Genomic DNA, 25,314 nt, shown 5'->3' with positions numbered 1-25,314 from the left:
AAGGCAAAGAAAAGTTTTTTTTTTTAATCATAAGAACAATAAGGATGTGGAATTATCTGCCTGAAGAAGTAGTTTTATCAGAGTCTGTACAGATGTTTAAACAGCAACTGAATGCATACTTGAAAAAACATAATATTCAATTATATACATTTTCAACTGTAGGGTAAAAGCTTCTTGATCCAAGGATGATAAAGCAATGCCATTCTGGGGTCAAGAGGGAATTCTTTTTTTTCTTAGTTTGTTGCAAAATTGGAAGTGCTACAAAATGGGGGGGGAGGGAGGGAGGGGGAAGGTTGCCTTCTTTTGGATCAACCCCAAAAAAACTAAATGTGAGGAAGGCTGAACTTGATGGTGTCTTAGAACTTGAGACATGTCTCTTTTCAGCTTAACATATAAAGGATGTAGTACCTGCTATAGACATGTAAAAAAATAAATAAAAAAATACACAAATACTACACTTTACATCTGCCCTAGGACAAAACTGAGCATGTCAGAAACGCATAGTCAGACTGAGAGGTTTGCATAGGTGAACATACACCTCTAGTCAGATATTGAGAGGAAATTTGAGGATTTGACGATGCCCCGCATTTCCCACAAAGTCTATCACATACCTCCCAACTTCAGCATCCTGTGAAGTGGAACATCTGTGGGAGGGGTAAAAGATAGCGGATCAGTGAAATGATTTGTGTTAAAGGTCTGCCCGTAGAATTCACAGATTAGCCTGGCATGAATACATGCAAGGCTGCCTGCCAATTAAGTAGGCTGGCCCACAAATCAAAGCAGACAATGCAAGGAGCATCGGTATCCTGGTGGACTTTATACTGTATTTCTGCAGGTATCATTAGCAATAGAAAACATTTTAAACTCCGGGGTTTTTTAAAACAAAGTTTGTTTCCTCAACAGTAGAAAGCTATGACCCAAAAGGATCAGCTACCAGAAAGCAGCCATGGATTACAGTTTAAAGATTGTGGGTCTCATTAACATGACAATGGTTCTGGTCTGGAAGCTGAAGTCTCTATGAAGGCATATACCGGTAGCTAGGTACCAAAAAGATTGTGGTGAGACCAAACATGATAAAACAATACATATATGGAATACAAGGGAAATTGTAACATGGTAATTGCAATTTAATTATGCACTACTCCATGTTACATAAGGTAGTTGTGTTTTCTTTTTCTGGTTATTTTGCTATAACGTTTGATAGAATAGAGATAATTCTTTAAATTTTTTGCAATATACTTTGAATCATCTTGATATATAATTTTATAGTATTAAAAAAATTAAAATAAATAGTCATCTAACCTCAGAAATATAACTTTTCCCAAAGGAGCCAAAGATACGATAAATTAAGGATTTGGAGTTGCAAGCTCTAACATGGACACTACATTTGCTCTTTTTTCAACCAGATGACGACAATCTTTGCCTCATTATACATAATATATTTTTAAATATAATATATCATTTTATGGTTCAAAAATTTGTGTTCCGAGATCAAATACATATTCAAAACCATATAGCATTGAAAGAAATAAAACACAAAAGGTGTGTTTTAAGCAGAAATGTATTCCTGCTTAAATAAATAGAGGGGGGACTTTGGTTAAACAGTTTGTGAACTTCATTCCCATGAAGTGGTTATGGTACACAAAGTCTGGTATCCAACACTCCAAGCCAATCAGTAACTCGACATTCACAAAATGGCTTGAGAAATTAAAATAAAAAAATAAAAAACACAACAACAACAAAACAAAAAAAAAAACTTTATATCAAGCCATTTTGTGAATTTGGGCTACCGATTGGCTAAAAGCTGACACTTTCCGCCAATCAGCGGCACACCTGTCCAAGGCTTCCTCTTGCAAGAATGCAGTGGAAGGATAGGGGGCAGAGTAATCTGTCGTCGTATATTGGATTGTGGGGTTAAACGGTTCATGAACCGTTTAACACCTAAAAGTAAGTTGGCTCCAGGGACCTTGGGACACCATAACAACTTCATACCCATGTAAATAAAAGATCATTAACCCTTATTATGAGGCAAGTTCAGTCAGTTTCTTAACCAACAAACAAACAAAACAATTGCACTGAAATAGAAATATTGTATGAGTTAATCTCTACCAACCCTGGAGTTCAATCTCCCCTCCCAGAAAACCTGGGGTAAAAAAAATAAGACCTAAGACACACCAACAATATTAATTTTCACTCCCTGCCCTTAGGTAGCCCTCAGCCATGTGAGTAAACTCAAACATAACACATAGTTGGGCAGATGTTTTGTTTCATACATTGCCTTTCGGTGTCACAGCAATTTTATCCACTGGTCATATAGGAATTTCTCAGAACAACTTACCAATTGTTTTTTAATTTTATTTACAAAGCACCGCAGGTTACCACACTACTAGTTGACATTTTAGAAAACATCTATAAATAATGCAAATGATCATAGTGGTGACATCAAAGTGTTTAAGAGACTGTTAAGGACCTAGTCACATTATTAAACAACAAGATGGGAAAATCACCAAAACACATTCTTTGCATGCCTTTGCTGCTACTTATAGTAAGTGGCATGTTTTTTTTGTGGGTTTTTATTTTTTTACTGAGACAAGTGGACAGTCTATGACTGCCCAGCAATATAATCCAGATAATTTTAAGTATTAGTCATTAAACAAAATGACAGCTCTATCACAGGGTTTCAAATTGAGATCAACAGATTTATAAGTAGGTAGACCAGAACAGACTAAAGAAACCACAGATAATATCACACCATTTATATAAACCTCATTGTATCCCGATTCCCTGAAATTAATCTTGTACAATCACAGTAATAAAACATGTATCAATGTCGAGGCACTTGCTCAATAAAAGCAGACCTTTGATTGCTATTCTTTGTAACTCGTCACTTATTATATACAGATTTCCTGTAATATCACCAACATAAAAATACATAAATAAAAATTTATTTTATTGACACATGTAGACGTAACGATGCTAGGAGTAACCTAGCAGAACGCTGTACATGCAGACTCCAAGCACCATGATCACTTCAAAACACTGAAGTGGCCAAAGTGCTTGTAGTAACATTAAGCTCATATAGGCAGCTATGAGAGAAGGATTGCGCATGCACTCTTATCCTCAATGGTAACAGTTTAACAATAAGGTTGCGTCAACAGCTTCCTTCCTCTCTCTGCTGCATTATGAGAAAAATTTAGCTGGGTTGCTGCTGATGAGAGTAGTTCTCATCCCATTTATAAAAATAATACCATCCTGCCCCCATTACAACTTAAAGGAACACTACAGGGTCAGGAATACAAACTCTAATCAGGACTCTAGAATTTTAAAAACACAATTTCGGTGGCCGGACTACCATTAGCCTTGCCATTATACAGCGCTACGAAATTTGCTGGCGCAATATAAATAAAATAAGTTGTAAAACACATCTTTATTCCAGTGCTTTGCGAGTCTGCCCTACATTAAACTACATTAAGCTGTAGCACTGGTGACTATAGTGTCCCTTTAAACAACCAAGCAGCCATGACAAATTAGGCTACAGGAAAAGTAAACAAGTATAGTTACAATCAGATGTTTGATTATCTGGCACTGAAACAGTTTCAGAAAGTTATAGGAGTTGTAGCTAAACTTAACATGGTGGGATGATATACCATCTACCATCATACTACAGCCACTTTGAGATGAATTTTAAATCATCAGTTATGAGACTTACATAGACTCATTTAGGATAGCAGTTAAACTCATAAGAGGATTAGCAGTTGATTACATCCTTCCTGCCACAGTATGTGTCACAAAAATAATAGGAATAATTAATTAATTCAAAACACTTACACATAAAATGTATAAGAATACACGTGGCACATATCTGTATAGACTGAATACATGGAAAAAAAATTAAAGTAAAAAGTATTAATAGAATATGTAAGAAATTACATAGTAAGCCAGTCAATGTAACTTTCTAGCAAGACAAATCATTACTGCAGCCTGAACTGCAAAATGTTAAATCAGGTTGTCATGAAAGTGATAAAATGCAGTCTTATAGCAGCTAGATATTTATGTTAAGGAAAAAAATAGAGAATCTGAGAAGGGGCAAAAGCTTAGAGAAACTCTGTAGCCCTTCTGTTGCCCGCTCAGGTCTCAAAAAATGTTTTGCTCACTTGTGCCATTACAAACAGCTACCCATTTGCATATCAGACTGATCCCATCCATAAGGGCAGACCTAGAACAGAGATGCCAGCAAGTTATCTCTGCATGAGAGTTACAGCAAGCTTGAACAATCGTTTTGGCCTTCTTTGAGCCTTGTCAGTGAGGGGTAGCTGATACCACTCTGGGCACAGTGAGCACAGGGTCTGTGTCTGGATTACCCTTTTAGCTTAGGGAAACCTCAAGCACATGCATTGCAACAAAAGCAGATAATATGAGAACTCTGAGAATAGGGAAAAAGCTTAGTAAAACTCCGGGCCCCGTGCTCACTAGGTCAGCTACTCAAGGTTGACAATGTCCTTGCTTTAGCTCTCATGCAGAGAGCTTAATTGCATTTGGTTCTGGACAGCCATTATGAGTGTGATCAGACTGATATGTAAATGGTATAGGTTCTCTTTGTAATAAACATTTTTGGAGTGCAAGCTACGGAGTTTCTCTAAGCTTTTGCCCATTCTCATCCCCAGAGTTCCCATACTCTATTTATATTAATCACCAAGAGGGAAAAAAGTTTCCGTTACAAATGAACCATAACAGTCTAAGGTAGAACAACACTTTGCTTAGAAATAAAGCTAGAACAAGAGGTTAGATCAATAATAAAAGACAACGTTTTACATACAAGTATTTGTGTTTGATTGTTGTTTACATAGGTTTATGACCGTGTGAGGAGGATTAATTTAACAGCAAATTACTGACTTTACAGAGTTTTTCCTTTGTAGACGCTTACCCTGTCATTAACGGAACTTAAGTGTCCCATCTTATACGGTCACCTTAATCACTACACATGGCATTATACGTGCAAAGGGACATAGACTGGAAACTTCTGAAAATTTGACAAGGGGATTGCTGATTTTAGGTCAAAAAAGCAGAACTGGTGGCTAAATCAGATCTTGAGATAACCTGGAAAATGAAGTATAAAGACAAGTGTTTTCTGTAACATATTTAAATAAGATCGGTTGTCATGAAGCATTCCTGTGACCTCAACCAAAAATAGATTGAACAAAATGCACACACCATGGTAGGCAACTAACCATTCATGCAACTACCATGTCTAATGTGTTCTCGGCTTGCGAAGACAGCATAGTAACACGATAACAAAACAGTAAGCATTAGTGACAAGCAAGTAAGTACATTGGGAAAGTGCTTTAAAATAAAAATAAAACACTATGCAACCATAATTGTATACTACTGCAGCAAGCATAAAAGTGTGTTGATAAATATAGTCTGTGTTGCAAAGAACGTGTTTCACAACTGTTACGCATACCACAACAGTAAGGAAGTGAAGAAACTGTACTGACAAGATCAGATTAAAGAAAAACTTGAGCTCAAGTCGATTTACCACTTCCGGACCCATTATAATGAAGGTTAAAAATACATTTTAAGAGGTTTATTCACTAAACTGTATTTAACATTTTTAGGCCAAAATGGTTGAATTGCAAATTTGCCAACTGTTTTTTTTTCAGCCAAGGTCATTATTTCCTAAACGTATTAATATACCAATGCCTGTTTAGTGAGTAAACGTTTTTTATATTTTGCCAGCACAGGCATACTACTATACTATACTACTTTCTGGGCTGAATTCTGGTTATTTTAATACACTTACCAAATACATTAGTAGATTAATAAGAGAGAACTTTACTTAAATAGATCTATCAAGTTCACTCTTTCAATATGAAATCGGGAAACAACAGATTTAATTATAATTGGTATGTTGTGTTTTTGCAAAACATGTTAAGACACCACCTGTGTTTTATGGCATAAATTAATCTTAAAATTGCCTCTTGACTATAGATAGCCGTGGAATGTGCAATCATACAAAATGCTAAAGGTAACTCCCAAGCTTTAAAGTGAACTCCTAATTCAAACTGCGTGGGCTGTTGGCGAGGCACAGAAATAATAAAAACATTTTTTAATAATAATAATAATAATAATAATAATAATAATACTACACACAACGCTACAGGTTTTATTTTTGTGTCTGTTTTTTTAACCCCTTAAGACCGGAGGGCGTACAATTACGCCCTATTTTGAGCGTCTCTAAACGCCACCGGGCGTAATTGTACGCCCTCCGTTTTTTTTCTTACTTAGCCGGTCGCCGGCGATCGCGGTTGGGGGGACTCCCAGGGAGCCCCCCGCGGCACATCCAACGTCCTGAAGCCCCCCCAGCCATGTGAGAGTGAGGTCCTTGCGAGGACCTCACAATCACATGGCCGGGTTAGCTGGCTCAGGCATTGCCAGCAGGGGGACTAACTGTAATGACAGGTAGTCCCCCTGATGGCTGGAAATAAAATAAAAATAATTAAAATAAGTGTGTAAAAAAATTAATTAAAAAAATTATATACTTAGATCATATATATATATATATATATATATATATATACACACACACACACACACACACACTTATATCAAAATACACGTAGAACGAAATAATATATATAACTATATACATATATACACCCAAATATATATATATATATATATATATATATATATATATTTATATTAATTCTACACATATTTATGTAATATTTTTACATAATTAGGTATCCTAATTAATTACAATTAGCGGGACCTGCCTGACAACCCATGACGAAAGTAAAGGGAATTTAATTTGCCAACACTATATTTAACCCTATAACTTTCCAAGACACCATAAAACCTGTACATGGGGGGTACTGTTTTACTCAGGAGACGTCGCTGAACACAAATATTAGTGTTTCAAAGCAGTAAAATGTATTACAATGATGATATCGCCAGTAAAAGTGACTTTTTTTGCATTTTTCACGCATAAACAGCACTTACACGGACAATATTATTGCTGCAATACTTTTTACTGTTTTGAAACACAAATATTTGTGTTCAGCGAAGTCTCCCGAGTACAACAGTACTTGTACATGTTCAGGTTTTATGGTGTTTTCAAAAGTTACAGCGTCAAAGGCTTGTGTTTCATTTTCTTCACATTAAAATTCGCCAGATTGCTTACGTTGCCTTTGTGACCCTATGGTAGCCCAAGAATGAAAATTACCCCTATGATGGAATACCATTTGCAACCCACGGTATTGCAAATGGGGTATGTCCAGTCTTTTTTAGTAGCCACTTAGTCACAAACACTGGCCAAAATTGGCGTTTTTTGCATTTTTCACACAAATACTAACGCTAACTTTGGCCAGTGTTTGTGACCAAATGGCTACTAAAAAAGACTGGACATACCCCATTTGCAATACCTTGGGTTGTCTACTATTGCAAATGGTATGCCATTATGGGTGTAAATTTATTTCCTGGGCTACTATACAGTCTCAAAGGCAACGTAACCAATCTGGCGAATTTCAATTTCAAATGTAACACGCTATATTTGACCCTGTAACTTCCCAAAACTCCATAAAACCTGTACATAGGGGGCACTGTTTTACACGTGAGACTTTGCTTAATACAAATATGTGTATTTCATTGCAGTAAAAGCAAACAGTATTATGACATTGACAGTTAAAATGTCATGTAGAACTAAAAAAATAAAAATAAATCTTATTTTCTCCCATTTTTTTTCATATTAAATTATGTTTCATAGCTAAATATTTGATATTAAATGAAAGCCCTGTTTCCCCTGAATAAAATGATATACAATAAGGGGGGGTGCATTTAATATGAAAGAGGTGAATTACGGTTGGACAGACATATAGCGCAAATGCCCGGTTTTGTTTACGTTTTGTTCTGTTCACAACGTGTACATTTGGCTCAATCCTTAAGTGGTTAAATGAGTTTTCACAGATGCTTAAAGGACAATTGCTGTTTATCTTCATAATCATTTCATAAAGCAGAATGTGCTTACTTTTTGGACGAAATTACCTTTGTCTTGGGTTTTGTTTGTTTTTCTTAGAATTATTACAAATGAATAGTTTTTGCCTTCCCCCAACAATAATGTGGTCTTGCAAAAGTCAGTACCATTCTTCACCCTCATTTAAACATTAGGGAAGCAATTTTTAACATGAGTGGCTTAGTTGGTTGTGAACCTACATTGTCAATTTGTGAGTGAATGAATATGTGCGCCTGTGCTTGTCAGACAGCGTGAGTGCATGTGTAAGTGTGAGTCTGCCAGTGAGAGTGTCTGTTTAGGTACCTGCCCTCCTCCTCCTTCAAACTGTGCCATTTCCGCCGTAGTTGGTCCAGCCTCCATGGCTGAGAACATCAATCTTTATGATCTCAGCTAAGCTACTGTTTTACCATAGGAAAGCACAGAGAGGATATTGCGCATAAGCATTTAATCAATGCATCTCTGTGGGGAACATTCAGCACCTTCATGCAGAGCGTGGAAACAATGTTCAGCACTAGACTAGGAATTATCTCTAGTGGCCTTCTCAGTAACTGTCACTAGAGATGTTACCAGGCAGCAATGTAAACACACTGACTCTGAAAAGACAGTGTTTACATTAAAAAGTATGCACCAGAACATTTAGCAGTAGTGATTCTGATGACAATAGTGACCCTTTAAGAATTGCATTTTTCTCATTGAAATTGAAACTTTCCTAACTTTTTTAGCTGGCTCATAGATTCCAAACAAATTTGTCAAGCACTGATATAAAGTTCTAATTTATGTGCTAAATGCTTTCATATCCTACTCGTATATGAAATCACACTTTTGAACATAAATTGTCAAAGCTAATTTGACTAGAGCTGGCTTTAACAAATATATTCTAGATGTAGGAGCCAAATCCTGTTCCGGAGATAACTATTACAGTAAGTGTATTACCTACCTCAGGGCACCATTGTTCACAAAAAACAGTCACCCGTCTGACATACCAATGGCACCTACATCATCCATCACAACCATGACACACCAGTCACCTTCATGGCATCGAAATAACATTTTGTACCGATCAGTCACCCTTGCCCTTAAGGCAACTAAATTTAAAACTAAAAAAAATCACCATTACCCACAAGTACTAGGTTCTCATATGATCTATTAGTGAACTCCTGCTGCCATGGGTTAATGGTTCCTAGCACAATATATAGTGCATACATACAGCACAATCCTCCGACATAGGATTTATTGCAAATAGGACTGCATCTCCTCTTCCACTTTGATTTCTACTACTAGGTAACTTCAACCACTGCAACTACTTGAAAGAGATGGAACATGGAGAGAACAATGTTAAGCACAAGGCATAAGATGGCTCAAGAATGTAGCTAGCTGTATCATGTGGATTTTATTTGGAGGAGGGGCTGGGGGGAGGAGGGGAATCTGCAGAAGACATGAAGTTATTCATGTCTTCTGCCATCTTGATCCAATACATCCTCTTTAGCATCCGGCGCTTCATCTTTCACATGAGCAAGAGTACAACACCAATGTCTATGGAGGATCCCGCGAGACAGAGTTGCTTTAAAAAAGCTTTGCTATTTTGCTTTAAATTTTATTAACTTCATATTCCCAGCAATTCTCACTTGAAAACATTGCGAGATATAATGGTATTAATGCTTAGTGTCCCTTTAAAACGCCATATGTGCTTTTACATAACAGTCTTTCTTTGTAATATTTTGCTCCTGTAAACCGATTTGGTAGGCCATTATCTGTTCTCACCTGGGACCTATTCAAAAACATCAAACTAAACATTACATAAAAGGCCTAATCTGTACATAAAATACTTCCAGATAATGTATGTCCTTGTTTGACTTCTGCACAAAGAAAACCAGGTTAAGCGAGTATTACAATCTTTTAAGAAATCAAAGGTTAAGGATGATCTACATCTGGCAAATGTTTACCTGAATGTTTACCTGCCAGCTCAGCTTTAATATATAACCTATATTAAAACCATTTGTACAGAAGGTTAAGACAAGTATAAGCCTGGTAACTCTTGTTGTTGTAGTAGTCTTCTTTCTGTATGAATATGCAACATATACCGTAGTTGAAGAGGAATGTAGAGGCTCCAAACACAGTACAAAATCAGTTTCAGTCAATTCAGAATTAAAATGCGTTACTAGTTATTTGGAATACAGTTAAAAAAAAAATCTAATTAATATCCATCACCTACCATTTTATGCAACACTGTATGTTATATGACAAATCTGGCATATTTGCCAAGACTTTTGCAATAGGGCATATAAAATCATTGATATGCTTTGTTTTTCTTATCAGTTTCACTTCTCTCTCTGGATCCTACCTCCGTATACCATTTGCATAGTGCTGGAGGTTTCTTGTTTTTAAATTATTTGCATTTTACAAAGTAGTATTTTCTCGCATATGTGTATGTGGACATCATTTTTACTCTAGCACTCTAAACTCTTAAAAGGGACACTGCAAACTAAAATGATCACTCATCAAACCACATATATGTATGCAGCACTGTCTAGCTTCTCCCATAATCAGTACCTTAAGATCACAGCAGGGTTTCTAGGAATTGCCAACACGGCAATTGCGTGTGTGTGGGTGGGGGGGGGTGCGTGTGTGGGGGGGTGCGTGTTCTGTGTGTGTGGGGGGGTGCTCTGTGTGTGTGGGGGGGGTGCTCTGTGTGTGTGGGGGGGTGCTCTGTGTGTGTGGGGGGGGTGCTCTGTGTGTGTGGGGGGGTGCTCTGTGTGTGTGGGGGGGGTGCTCTGTGTGTGTGGGGGGGGTGCTCTGTGTGTGGGGGGGGGTGCTCTGTGTGTGGGGGGGGGTGCTCTGTGTGTGGGGGGGGGGTGCTCTGTGTGGGGGGGGGGTGCTCTGTGTGGGGGGGGGGTGCTCTGTGTGTGGGGGGGGTGCGCTCTGTGTGTGGGGGGGGTGCGCTCTGTGTGTGGGGGGGGTGCGCTCTGTGTGTGGGGGGGGTGCGCTCTGTGTGTGGGGGGTGCGCTCTGTGTGTGGGGGGGTGCGCTCTGTGTGTGGGGGGGTGCGCTCTGTGTGTGGGGGGGTGCGCTCTGTGTGTGGGGGGGTGCGCTCTGTGTGTGGGGGGGTGCGCTCTGTGTGTGGGGGGGTGCTCTGTGTGTGTGGGGGGGGTGCTCTGTGTGTGTGGGGGGGGTGCTCTGTGTGTGTGGGGGGGTGCTCTGTGTGTGTGGGGGGGTGCTCTGTGTGTGTGGGGGGGTGCTCTGTGTGTGTGGGGGGGGGTGCTCTGTGTGTGTGGGGGGGGTGCTCTGTGTGTGTGGGGGGGGTGCTCTGTGTGTGTGGGGGGGGTGCTCTGTGTGGGGGGTGCGCTCTGTGTGTGGGGGGGGTGCTCTGTGTGTGTGGGGGGGGTGCTCTGTGTGTGTGGGGGGGGTGCTCTGTGTGTGTGGGGGGGGTGCTCTGTGTGTGTGGGGGGGTGCTCTGTGTGTGTGGGGGGGGTGCTCTGTGTGTGTGGGGGGGGTGCTGTGTGTGTGGGGGGGGTGCTCTGTGTGTGTGGGGGGGTGCTCTGTGTGTGTGGGGGGGGTGCTCTGTGTGTGGGGGGGTGCTCTGTGTGTGGGGGGGTGCTCTGTGTGTGGGGGGGGTGCTCTGTGTGTGGGGGGGGGTGCTCTGTGTGTGGGGGGGGGGTGCTCTGTGTGTGTGGGGGGGTGCTCTGTGTGTGGGGGGGGGTGCACTGTGTGTGGGGGGGTGCTCTGTGTGTGGGGGGGGGTGCACTGTGTGTGGGGGGGTGCTCTGTGTGTGGGGGGGTGCTCTGTGTGTGTGGGACGGGTGCTGTGCTGTGCTGTGTGTGGGGTAGGGGTGCTGTGTGTGTGAGAGGGGTGCTGTATGTGTGTGAGAGGGGTGCTGTATGTGTGTGAGAGGGGTGCTGTATGTGTGTGAGAGGGGTGCTGTGCTGTGGGGGTAAGGGGTACTGTGTGGGGGGTAGGGATACTGTGTGGGGGGGTAGGGGTACTGTGTGTGGGGGGGTAGGGGTACTGTGTGTGGGGGGGTAGGGGTACTGTGTGTGGGGGGGTAGGGGTACTGTGTGTGGGGGGGTAGGGGTACTGTGTGTGGGGGGGTAGGGGTACTGTGTGTGGGGGGGTAGGGGTACTGTGTGTGGGGGGGTAGGGGTACTGTGTGTGGGTGGGTAGGGGTACTGTGTGTGGGTGGGTAGGGGTACTGTGTGTGGGTGGGTAGGGGTACTGTGTGTGGGGGGTAGGGGTACTGTGTGTGGGGGAGTAGGGGTACTGCTGGGCGGTAGGGGGTTTTCTGGGGGGTAGGGGTACTTCTGGGGGGGTAGGGGTACTTCTGGGGGGGTAGGGGTACTTCTGGGGGGGTAGGGGTGCTTCTGGGGGGTAGGGGTGGTGCTGGGGGGGGTAGGGGAGGTGCTGGGGGGGGTAGGGGTGGTGCTGGGGGGGGTAGGGGTGGTGCTGGGGGGGTAGGGGTGGTGCTGGGGGGGGTAGGGGTGGTGCTGGGGGGGGTAGGGGTGGTGCTGGGGGGGGTAGGGGTGCTGCTGGGGGGGTAGGGGTGCTGCTGGGGGGGTAGGGGTGGTGCTGTGGTGGGCAGGGGTGCTGCTGGGGGGGTAGGGGTGGTGCTGTGGTGGGCAGGGGTGGTGCTGTGGTGGGCAGGGGTGGTGCTGTGGGGGGCAGGGGTGGTGCTGTGGGGGGCAGGGGTGGTGCTGTGGGGGGCAGGGGTGGTGCTGTGGGGGGCAGGGGTGGTGCTGTGGGGGGCAGGGGTGGTGCTGTGGGGGGCAGGGGTGGTGCTGTGGGGGGCAGGGGTGGTGCTGTGGGGGGCAGGGGTGGTGCTGTGGGGGGCAGGGGTGGTGCTGTGGGGGGCAGGGGTGGTGCTGTGGGGGGCAGGGGTGGTGCTGTGGGGGGCAGGGGTGGTGCTGTGGGGGGCAGGGGTGGTGCTGTGGGGGGCAGGGGTGGTGCTGTGGGGGGCAGGGGTGGTGCTGTGGGGGGCAGGGGTGGTGCTGTGGGGGGCAGGGGTGGTGCTGTGGGGGGCAGGGGTGGTGCTGTGGGGGGCAGGGGTGGTGCTGTGGGGGGCAGGGGTGGTGCTGTGGGGGGCAGGGGTGGTGCTGTGGGGGGCAGGGGTGGTGCTGTGGGGGGCAGGGGTGGTGCTGTGGGGGGCAGGGGTGGTGCTGTGGGGGGCAGGGGTGGTGCTGTGGGGGGCAGGGGTGGTGCTGTGGGGGGCAGGGGTGGTGCTGTGGGGGGCAGGGGTGGTGCTGTGGGGGGCAGGGGTGGTGCTGTGGGGGGCAGGGGTGGTGCTGTGGGGGGCAGGGGTGGTGCTGTGGGGGGCAGGGGTGGTGCTGTGGGGGGCAGGGGTGGTGCTGTGGGGGGCAGGGGTGGTGCTGTGGGGGGCAGGGGTGGTGCTGTGGGGGGCAGGGGTGGTGCTGTGGGGGGCAGGGGTGGTGCTGTGGGGGGCAGGGGTGGTGCTGTGGGGGGCAGGGGTGGTGCTGTGGGGGGCAGGGGTGGTGCTGTGGGGGGCAGGGGTGGTGCTGTGGGGGGCAGGGGTGGTGCTGTGGGGGGCAGGGGTGGTGCTGTGGGGGGCAGGGGTGGTGCTGTGGGGGGCAGGGGTGGTGCTGTGGGGGGCAGGGGTGGTGCTGTGGGGGGCAGGGGTGGTGCTGTGGGGGGCAGGGGTGGTGCTGTGGGGGGCAGGGGTGGTGCTGTGGGGGGCAGGGGTGGTGCTGTGGGGGGCAGGGGTGGTGCTGTGGGGGGCAGGGGTGGTGCTGTGGGGGGCAGGGGTGGTGCTGTGGGGGGCAGGGGTGGTGCTGTGGGGGGCAGGGGTGGTGCTGTGGGGGGCAGGGGTGGTGCTGTGGGGGGCAGGGGTGGTGCTGTGGGGGGCAGGGGTGGTGCTGTGGGGGGCAGGGGTGGTGCTGTGGGGGGCAGGGGTGGTGCTGTGGGGGGCAGGGGTGGTGCTGTGGGGGGCAGGGGTGGTGCTGTGGGGGGCAGGGGTGGTGCTGTGGGGGGCAGGGGTGGTGCTGTGGGGGGCAGGGGTGGTGCTGTGGGGGGCAGGGGTGGTGCTGTGGGGGGCAGGGGTGGTGCTGTGGGGGGCAGGGGTGGTGCTGTGGGGGGCAGGGGTGGTGCTGTGGGGGGCAGGGGTGGTGCTGTGGGGGGCAGGGGTGGTGCTGTGGGGGGCAGGGGTGGTGCTGTGGGGGGCAGGGGTGGTGCTGTGGGGGGCAGGGGTGGTGCTGTGGGGGGCAGGGGTGGTGCTGTGGGGGGCAGGGGTGGTGCTGTGGGGGGCAGGGGTGGTGCTGTGGGGGGCAGGGGTGGTGCTGTGGGGGGCAGGGGTGGTGCTGTGGGGGGCAGGGGTGGTGCTGTGGGGGGCAGGGGTGGTGCTGTGGGGGGCAGGGGTGGTGCTGTGGGGGGCAGGGGTGGTGCTGTGGGGGGCAGGGGTGGTGCTGTGGGGGGCAGGGGTGGTGCTGTGGGGGGCAGGGGTGGTGCTGTGGGGGGCAGGGGTGGTGCTGTGGGGGGCAGGGGTGGTGCTGTGGGGGGCAGGGGTGGTGCTGTGGGGGGCAGGGGTGGTGCTGTGGGGGGCAGGGGTGGTGCTGTGGGGGGCAGGGGTGGTGCTGTGGGGGGCAGGGGTGGTGCTGTGGGGGGCAGGGGTGGTGCTGTGGGGGGCAGGGGTGGTGCTGTGGGGGGCAGGGGTGGTGCTGTGGGGGGCAGGGGTGGTGCTGTGGGGGGCAGGGGTGGTGCTGTGGGGGGCAGGGGTGGTGCTGTGGGGGGCAGGGGTGGTGCTGTGGGGGGCAGGGGTGGTGCTGTGGGGGGCAGGGGTGGTGCTGTGGGGGGCAGGGGTGGTGCTGTGGGGGGCAGGGGTGGTGCTGTGGGGGGCAGGGGTGGTGCTGTGGGGGGCAGGGGTGGTGCTGTGGGGGGCAGGGGTGGTGCTGTGGGGGGCAGGGGTGGTGCTGTGGGGGGCAGGGGTGGTGCTGTGGGGGGCAGGGGTGGTGCTGTGGGGGGCAGGGGTGGTGCTGTGGGGGGCAGGGGTGGTGCTGTGGGGGGCAGGGGTGGTGCTGTGGGGGGCAGGGGTGGTGCTGTGGGGGGCAGGGGTGGTGCTGTGGGGGGCAGGGGTGGTGCTGTGGGGGGCAGGGGTGGTGCTGTGGGGGGCAGGGGTGGTGCTGTGGGGGGCAGGGGTGGTGCTGTGGGGGGCAGGGGTGGTGCTGTGGGGGGCAGGGGTGGTGCTGTGGGGGGCAGGGGTGGTGCTGTGGGGGGCAGGGGTGGTGCTGTGGGGGGCAGGGGTGGTGCTGTGGGGGGCAGGGGTGGTGCTGTGGGGGGCAGGGGTGGTGCTGTGGGGGGCAGGGGTGGTGCTGTGGGGGGCAGGGGTGGTGCTGTGGGGGGCAGGGGTGGTGCTGTGGGGGGCAGGGGTGGTGCTGTGGGGGGCAGGGGTGGTGCTGTGGGGGGCAGGGGTGGTGCTGTGGGGGGCAGGGGTGGTGCTGTGGGGGGCAGGGGTGGTGCTGTGGGGGGCAGGGGTGGTGCTGTGGGGGGCAGGGGTGGTGCTGTGGGGGGCAGGGGTGGTGCTGTGGGGGGCAGGGGTGGTGCTGTGGGGGGCAGGGGTGGTGCTGTGGGGGGCAGGGGTGGTGCTGTGGGGGGCAGGGGTGGTGCTGTGGGGGGCAGGGGTGGTGCTGTGGGGGGCAGGGGTGGTGCTGTGGGGGGTAGGGGTGGTGCTGTGGGGGGTAGGGGTGGTGCTGTGGGGGGTAGGGGTGGTGCTGTGGGGGGCAGGGGTGGTGCTGTGGGGGGCAGGGGTGGTGCTGTGGGGGGCAGGGGTGGTGCTGTGGGGGGCAGGGGTGGTGCTGTGGGGGGTAGGGGTGGTGCTGTGGGGGGTAGGGGTGGTGCTGTGGGGGGTAGGGGTGGTGCTGTGGGGGGTAGGGGTGGTGCTGTGGGGGGTAGGGGTGGTGCTGTGGGGGGTTGGGGTGGTGCTGTGGGGGGTTGGGGTGGTGCTGTGGGGGGTTGGGGTGGTGCTGTGGTGGGTTGGGGTGGTGCTGTGGTGGGTTGGGGTGGTGCTGTGGTGGGTTGGGGTGGGTTGGGGTGGTGCTGGGGGGGTAAGGGTGGTGCTGGGGGGTGGGGTGCTGCTGGGGGGGGCAGGGGTGGTGTGTTAGTATCCCACCCCCCTCCTTCTTACCTTCAATGAAGTGTGTGGGGGGGGGGGGGGGGACACAGCCATCCCTGGTGGTCCGGTGGTGGTAAGTACTGCAGGGGGAGGGATCTGTGTAGCAGCTCCCCCTGTCCTCCAGCGCGATGCTGTGTGGAGCGTTGCCATGGTAACGCTCCACACAGCATCGCGCGGGAGGACAGGGGGAGCTGCTACACAGATCCCTCCCCCTGCCTCCCGACCCGGAAGCAGAATAGGCGCCTGCCATTTCGGGCAGGCAGGCGCCTATTCTGCAGTGATGGCGGACCTGTGGCCGCGTGCCCACAGAGAGGGCTCGGCGTGCCACCTGTGGCATGCGTGCCATAGGTTCGCCATCACTGCTCTAGTGGATGTCTTCTTGACAGAATGTCCATAGGAAAGCATTGAGAAATGCTTTCCTATGGACCGTTTGAATGCGCGCGCGGCTCTTGCCGCCCATGCGCATTCCGCTCCACTCGGGGGCTGACGGCGGGGGAGGAGAGGTCACCAGCACTGAGGGAGCCCGGCGCTGGATAAAGGTAAGTAGTTGTAGGTGTTTTAACCCCTTTAGCACCAAGGGAGGGGGACCCTGACGGTGGGCGGGTCCTAAGGATGCTTTTCCTGACACTATAGTGATTCTTTAAAACACTGGGATAGAAATGGTTGTCTTATGAAACAAAATGAAGAACTGGTTTAAAAATAAATAAATAAAACAGGTGTATAAGTTCTACGTAACCTACACATAGAAACTAATGTGGAGGTGCCTACCCTTTTAAATGTAATGTAAAATATTCTATTAAACACCCAACAGCGAGGGGACGTGACTGACCAGACTGAACGGACGCGTTCCTGAGGAGCTCCGCACTAGAAACGAGAAAACAAAGGTTTCACCCAGGCAATACCCCACAGGAGAACACCTACTTTACAGCCCCATCAGATGACAATATGGGCCTCCCCGATATTAGACTCTCCTTCAGGAGGCCTGCTACGAGAGAAAATTCCAAGATGGCGCCTGCAGCGCAAACAGGAGGACTCTGAGGAGTCACAAGAGGAGGTGGAATCTCCAGCTATTCACGACCACAGTGAAGCTGATCAGTAATCAGAATCGGATGACGCAACACCCTCAACGAAGGGGGATATCAATAGGCAGCTCCTGGATCTCCGCAAATTATGGAAGGTGGATCTCCATGAGAGCCAAAGATAACTGGGCATTGTGACCCAGAAGGTTTTAAAGGGGTGGAGGAGAGAGAGAGCGCGAGCGAGCAAGGGACGACAGAATACAAGCCACAGAGACCCACATGGAGAAACTTACACAGCATTTACAGAGAATGCACAGAGCTATGGCTTCCATGGAGTCTCGACACCCTCTTCTTCAGCCCCTGTCCCCCCTTCCTCAGCCCCCCTCAATCAGCCCCTGCATCCGAGCGTATGATTATTTTTTTTTGGGGGGGGGGGGGGTGGAGTGGATCTTGGGTGAGTTCCCACACTTTTTTTTACCCAGGACTTGACCCCTGCCCACGTAAATATGAGAAATAAGTATTATGAGACCAACAGCCAAAACCTTTATTTACTGGAAGCCTTTCCGGCTGTATTGTAGGCAAATAAGAAGTCGCCTTTCATTTCAAAAGGCAAATGATACATATGTACTGTAAGAAGCATTCATCTTTATGATCACAGTAGCCTATCTGAAAAAAAATTCTGTGTCAGAGATAAAGAAATATAGGTAAGGAAAAAAAATCACTACTTTTACATATGTACTAGTATGCAATAAAACTTTATTACATGATTGTCTCGATGTACTTACAAACGAATTCAGAACATGAGATGTCTTTAGAATGGAGGTTTTTTTTATACATTGTAACAGCCAAATAATATAAAGTCTGTATACAGTTTAGATAGGGTGCATCCAGATTAACAATTAAAACAAAAAAAATACAATCACTGGATCAGATTTAATTTTGGTTAATCTTTTGCTCTCTTTTTTGGCTTAAAATAGAGAACAAAACTTTTCTTGCAATGTAGAACTTGTCACTTCTAAATAGGTAATCTTTAAGGTACCATATCTGATTAAATAAAATATATTGTCAAAATTGTAAACAGATCTGCACAATTTGTCAGCAGAATAAGATTTCAATTAAACTTTTTTTTTTTAAACCACAATGTAAACCAATAAGGAAGTATTTTACAAATGTCTGTAGTGATATGGCCACAAAGAACTCTGGATGATAACAAGGTAATCAGAAGCCCTCAAACTATTCCATTTCACTTGGCTCACAAGGAATTTTTCCATACTAGGAAATAAATGCAAATTTGGACTACATGAATTAAAATTCATGTATGCACATTAGTAATATCAATATTCCATTAAAGGAACACTATAGTCACCTAAATTACTTTAGCTAAATAAAGCAGTTTTAGTGTATAGATCATTCCCCTGCAATTTCACTGCTCAATTCACTGTCATTTAGGAGTTAAATCACTTTGTTTCTGTTTATGCAGCCCTAGCCACACCTCCCCTTGCTATGATTGACAGAGCCTGCATGAAAAAAAAAAACTGGTTTCACTTTCAAACAGATATAATTTACCTTAAATAATTGTATCTCAATCTCTAAATTGAACTTTAAATCACATACAGGAGGCTCTTGCAGGGTCTAGCAAGCTATTAACATAGCAGGGGATAAGATAATCTTAATTAAACAGAACTTGCAATAAAGAAAGGAAGTGTTTATGGAAGGCTGTGCGCAAGTCACATGCAGGGAGGTGTGACTAGGGTTCATAAACAAAGGGATTTAACTCCTAAATGGCAGAGGATTGAGCAGTGAGGCTGCAAGGGCATGTTCTATACACCAAAACTGCTTCATTAAGCTAAAGTTGTTCAGGTGACTATAGTGTCCCTTTAAAGGCAAAAAAAAAAAAAAGACGCGCAAATTTGCCACCAAAAGGAAATAAACTGATCCCAATGACCTGTTCATTCCTCACAACTCAACATGTACAAGTTCCAAACTAGGTGAATAGACATTTTACCTCTCAACATGCACACACAACAAACAAAAATGACTAGGCCTCACATATTTAATATATAAAAAACTTGAATTAATTACTTATTAACTGTATTACTAAATTTAAAAAAAAAAAAGCATAATCCCATAGTCATGAATTCAATGTTCAATTTGTAAACCTAAGCAGGCAGTGATTTCATACATCTACTATAAAACAAGCTTGGATTTTTATGACTAGTAATGGGAGGAGCTAAGATTGCATAATTGCTATGAGGTTTATTTACAAAGCAGTGATCTATTAACTGAAGCAAAATGTAACATTTTAGGGGGGGTGGGAATCTTTAGTTAGGATATTTTGACAAGCTGGATATTTTTATCAAGGCAAGGCAAAAAGCAGCAAATGGTTTTAAGATACTTAAAATAAATACTACAATGGCCATTTCATTCAGCCACTTAAACTAAAAGTCAACATTTTGAAAGTTTTGAAGACCACAGACTGCCCATTTAATAAAGTTACAACTGTTTGATTAAAGCAGTGTTTAGTTACCAAAAAAAAAAAACATTTAACTAATTTGCTTCTAGATATCTGTGTTTGAGGTGTGACGATGTGCTCAAGTTTTCATACAATTCATAAGGGAAAGCAGGTCAAGTTAACAAAAACTATCACCTCAAAACTATTTGATGTCAGGACCATCAGCCATATACATACACCTTGAACCTAGTTAGTCTCTATGATCTCCCCCTGCTTCACTCCATGAACAGAAGCAGGTAAGAATATAGAAACAAACCATTGGTTTTCAAACACTGCATGTACATGGCTGAAGGATCCTGTCATGTATTAAAGCAAACTCCACTGCCCAAATGAGAGGAAAAAAAAAAAAAAAAGTATAAGTCACAGTCCCCAGTGAATACATGTAATGCATTATTGGGGTATATTAAAAAAAGCGCTTAAGAAAGTTCTAAATTTCTAACAAGAGACAGGGACGCTAGAGTGTTCAGAATACAGCTTTGTATTCCCAGTGTTCCTTTAAGGGATTAAAATATTTTAGACCACAATAGTCAAAATTTAAATAAATGTTGAGTTGGATGATGTTTCAAATTCAACTATTAAGGTATAAACTTTGCAATCCATAGAAAACAGATTATTTGACAGTAATTTGTCAGGAGATAAAACAGTATTCTACTGCAGTAAACTTTTGATTGAAAAAAAAAAAAGAAAAAAAAATCTTAAATAAGGGACATCATTACCTACACTATGTGGCAAGTACATGGATATAGCTCACCAATACTGAAACATAAAAAAAAAGACATACGATTAACTATATGAAGCATATGCTAATGAATTTGGTCCATTTCCATATAATTGAAGAGGAATCAAATATGACAGCCTAATTACAGTGTGCTAAATTAGGAAACACGGAAGTTGTTGTTGTTATAGTATCTTAAACTTTTGCTGACAGTAAACAAAACATTCTAGATTTTATGTATGGCATTTAGTAACTCCTGTAGCCGTAGGTGCTGCTCTTAATTACTAAATGAGGAACTTTGCTTAGGCATTTTCTACAGAACATTTACAACTTCCTCATCCTTACAACTTCCTCATGAGTTCTAATCCTAAATTGCCCTGAATTTAATCAAATGCAAATTACTACAAAAGCTACATTTGGAACAATGTGCACATTTAAAATATATAGATAATAGTGCATTACTATGGCAATGAAGAAGAGTCGGAGACCAAAACAGGTCTTATCGTGATTACCACCCGCGGAGACATCTTAAAAGGGACAGTATAGTCACCTGAACAACTTTAGCTTATTGAGGTTGTTCAGGTGAGAAAATACAGTGTTTACATTGAAAGCTAGGAACACCTCCAGTTGCAGTCACTTAGAGTGTACCAGAGGGACTTCAAAGTTGATGGAGGCATATGCCTCCATCCACTCAGATCTGCTGTCAGCAGAGCACAGGGCAGCACTGTGCACAGCATCCTGTGATTCAGTATCTCCTCCCTCTGCATGCAGACACTGAACTTTCCTCATAGAGATTCATTGATTCAATTCATCTCTATGATGAGATGCTCAATGGCCAGGGCGGTGTTTGAATTGTGCTGGCTCTGCCCCTGATCTGCCTCTTTGTCAATCTCCGCCAATCCTATGGGGAATCACTGTGATTGGATCAGGCTACCACATGTCAGCAGACTGCTTGTTTTTCTGAGTCTAACAGCATGCAGATTTACAGCTTCAGGCTTGAATACAGTAAGATTTTTACTATATTTATGGAGGCATGAGAGGTCCAGGGGGGCTAGATAGTGGTTTTAACACTATAGGGTCAGGAATACATGTTTGTGTTCCTGACCCTATAGTGATCCTTTAAATATCAAAACAGTTACTAGCAGAATAACCACGATTGTCAAAAACTGCACTAGTTATGTTTGCAAGGCTGCCAAAAATCACTTCATTAAGTAAAGGCGATTTTGGTGCTTAGACTGTCCTATTAAAAGGAGCACTATAGGGCCAGGAACACAAACATGTGAGGAAAGTTCAGTGTCTGCATGCAGAGGGAGGAGATACTGAATGTTTGGATGCATTTTAGGCAGCCATGGCCCAGGAAGGATCTCTAACAGCCACTAAGGAGTGGCCAGTGAACTTATCACTAGGCTGTAATGTAAACACTGCATTTTCTCTGAAAAGACAGTGTTTACAGCAAAAAGCCTGAAGGTAATAATTCTACTCACCAGAACAAATGCAATAAGCTGTAGTTGTTCTGGTGACTATAGTGTCCCTTTAAATATTGTTCAATAGAAATGAGTATTACTTGTGACAAGAACAATATTTAATGGGACAATGTAAGCACCAAAATCGCCTTTAATTAAGTGATTTTTGGCAGCTTTATAAACATAAATAGTGCAATTTGAGAAACGGCACAGATTAAATTTTGCAATATCTCCATCTCTTTTGACTGCCATTCAGATGGTGGTTACGGGATAACTGAATCTATTTGATATCCAGAGTAAGCATGCAATGTATGCTGACAATGTTAGTGTATTTAATGATTCTCACAAATGTATTTGATTCAATACAATACTTCTTATACTGAAGCACTTGATTAGCAGATTGTGGTGGTAGCCATGAATACACCACATGCCTACAATGCATATGTTGACGATTAAAAAAAAAAAAAAATTAATTAAAAAAAAAAAAACGCATTTGATTGGACGTCTCATTTGAGAAATTCAGTGGTGGGGAGATCGCCTGGCTGAAGAAGTCTGTCTTTGTGCTTTGAACTTTGTCACAGAAACTGACAATTTCCTTAAGTCAAGGAAAAGCTGCTGAACTTGCTTCTGAGTTAGTAGCAAGTTTCCGCAAAATTCAGCTGAAAAGCCAATTCAACTGTCAGAATTTGAGTTCATAGTTGAATGGGGGTTGGAGAGTTGTACAATAAAATAAATCAATATGGTCTATCCAGATATCAGCCACAAATGTATTAAAATCCTGGAACTTAGAAAATATATAAAATACAGTGAATTAACTAAGAGAGAAAAAAATATAATGTTCAGATGCCCCAATAATATCATTCTTATACTTGTGGAATAAAAAATGTCCACTCCACTCAATATGAAACTTTATTAGTGCAGCCCAGAGAGGACAGGGGATCTCTACAAACAACTACTCAAGCAGTTTATGCAGAGGTTTTGGGTCCCACATTATCATATTGGGGAAAAGTTTAAATGCATGTGTGTCAGACATGGTTAGAATATTCCCCCAAGAACAGCATCTACATAATATGTAGATGCTTAAAACTCCAAACTGTTGAACTGGCTACTTTTTTGTTGTTGCTACTGTATTATACTTCATTTTGGATGCTAGTCTTCCTCACTTTATAACTTTGTATATTTTAAAAGGTCTTATGCAAAAGTATAGAACAGACACCAGACAAACTGCACAGCTACAAGGCAGCTTTGTAAAACCATAAAGTACCAATAAAACCACACTTTCCACCAGTGCCAAGGGAGAAACATACTAAAGTAGTTAAAAGTGTGCCATCATATTATAGAGATGTTAATATTTAAGACCTATACAAAACATATCATGTTTGCACTTCCAGTTTGAGCTAATAGTTTTTTTTTCCCTTCGTAAATGATTAAAATAATTAGACCTGAATGGATTACTTCACTACCCAAAATGTTTTTATACACAACTAAAAATCACCATACAGTCATGCTCCATAAATATAATTTTAGAGCAAGATGCATGCTAAAGGCGTGTTCACGCATGATTCAATTGGATATGACAATATTTGTGTTTGTCCTCAAGTGCTATTCAAACAAAACAAAACAATTGGGTCATGTTAGCAGAAGCACTCATCCACTGCCCCTTATGCCATTGTAAAGCTGAACATTAACTGGGCAATTCATGGAGTAAAAATAAACTACTCTATATAAAATGCAGGAATATAGAGCCAAAAGGCAAAAAAAAAAGAAAATATCACACTAGTGGAAAATGACTCTCTTAAACAGCCACAAAACCCATACAACCCTACACAGACAGGACAGAGGCGAGCACTGAAATGAAGTACACTGCTGAGACAAAGGTTTAAGGGAATGTCTTTGTGTTGGATAAAGCAGCTGTCACCAGAGATGCCTAACCTTTGGCACCTCAACTGCTGTGGACTTAATTTCCCACAATGCTCAGCCAACCAAAGAGCCATCACTTCCATGTGAACAAACCTCTCAGAAAGCATTTTAGTTCTGGAGCTATAATGAATAGCATTGGTGTATAATTGAAGGAACGGGTGAACGTGCTTTGTCTTACCATCTAGATCTTTACCATGAGAAAGCCGTCCATCACACAAAAGAAACCTCTAATGCATTAGTGATGGCTCGCCCTGGCAACTCGAATCTTTATGAACTGCATGTCTAACTATGCTCAGCCAGCCTTCTGTTTAGTTTATGGACACATGAGGTGGCAATATTAATTTTGATTATTCTGAGATCCCTATTAACCCTGAAATGCCCGAGCTCAAATTAATAAATTGGTACAGCTATGCTCATATAAGCCTTGGAGAGTAGAGCATGCTACATCATATGTCACTGACCACACTGGTAGATTTACAAGGAGCTGGAACTTAAGTCATTGTCGGCTACATGTCTAACCATGCTCAGGTTGTGGATCATATCCTTATTTGATGCTTGTAGTTCACAAACCTTTGTACAATACAGCTGTATCTGACTAAGGTTCTCTTGATGTTACAGATGTTAAAGACTACATGTCACAGGATGCTCAGCAAGCTGGACAGCCAAGCCTATCCAGAATTCTAAGAAAATAATTAATAAACCAGAATATGGAATGCAATGACCATCATGCTCATCCACTTGGATTTGCCCAAACTTTTTTTGTTTGTTTTTTTTAATAATAAGTGACAGTGTGTAGTATGATTGGGAAGCCAGATCAGGACTCACCCACAGTAGCTACAGTATCAAAGTCCTCCAACTTGTACTCAGACTGCGGTTCCAGGCAGGTGGGCGAGTTGTGGCCACATACTGGTAGCCCAAGGCAACCCGAGCTGGGGCTGGCGACTCCTCCATCGCAGCTCCCTTTGCCAGCACTCCTGGAGCCAGAGGTGGCTTTGCCCGAGCCGGCTGCGGACGCCTCCATGGGGGACCAACTTGCGATCAGGGCAAGGAGTGAATCGAGCTGCTGTGGGAGTGCCTGTTACACATAGGACGGGGACTGCGGGAACTCTGCGCCGTGTGAGGGGGAGCTGGCTGAAGAACATGCATTTAGTCCCGGTGAAACTTTCCTCGCCGCTGCCCGCTCCCTCTCATGCTCCCCATAGCGCTTCCATACAGAAACGCTATGGAACTGCTAGTCCCCGCCCACTCGTCGACGTCACGGCCCTTGCCTTTCCTCCCAGGGCTTGGCACGCCTAAGGGGCCGGTGACGGGTGTTCGCTGGGCTCAATCCGTGAGCGCGTTCTGATTCTCTTTCTTCCTTTCTTTCTATCCCCGAGCCGCGGGTGACGAAGAGCACGCGCTCTCCGACGTCATCACCCAGCGCGATCCGGCTTTTAAATTGCGCGAGATTCAAAAAAGAAAAGAGTGTTACGGCCTCTCCACGTTATTCGGGGGCCAGGGGATACAGGTTACAGGCACATAGCAGGGAGTTTTACATTTAAAGTCAAATAGCCAAACAGGAAAAA

At 45.8% G+C, this 25,314-nt stretch overlaps 1 protein-coding gene across 1 annotated transcript in view; it reads right to left on the bottom strand.

Moving 5' to 3' along the window:
- The window catches only part of PRKX (protein kinase cAMP-dependent X-linked catalytic subunit), a 111,484-nt gene extending 86,467 nt beyond the window's left edge, over positions 1-25,017 (bottom strand). The window contains exon 1 of the mRNA XM_063450164.1: positions 24,575-25,017. Coding sequence (XP_063306234.1) covers positions 24,575-24,770 — 196 coding nt within the window. The 5' untranslated portion in view covers positions 24,771-25,017. The remainder of the gene's footprint in view (positions 1-24,574) is intronic.
- Between the last annotated feature and the right edge of the window lie 297 nt (positions 25,018-25,314).

This window comes from Pelobates fuscus, chromosome 1 (assembly GCF_036172605.1).
Source record: "Pelobates fuscus isolate aPelFus1 chromosome 1, aPelFus1.pri, whole genome shotgun sequence".
NCBI classification, from domain to species: domain Eukaryota; kingdom Metazoa; phylum Chordata; class Amphibia; order Anura; family Pelobatidae; genus Pelobates; species Pelobates fuscus.
The sequence above is the reverse complement of the archived record's forward strand: the minus strand, read 5'-3'. Positions and strand labels throughout refer to the sequence as shown.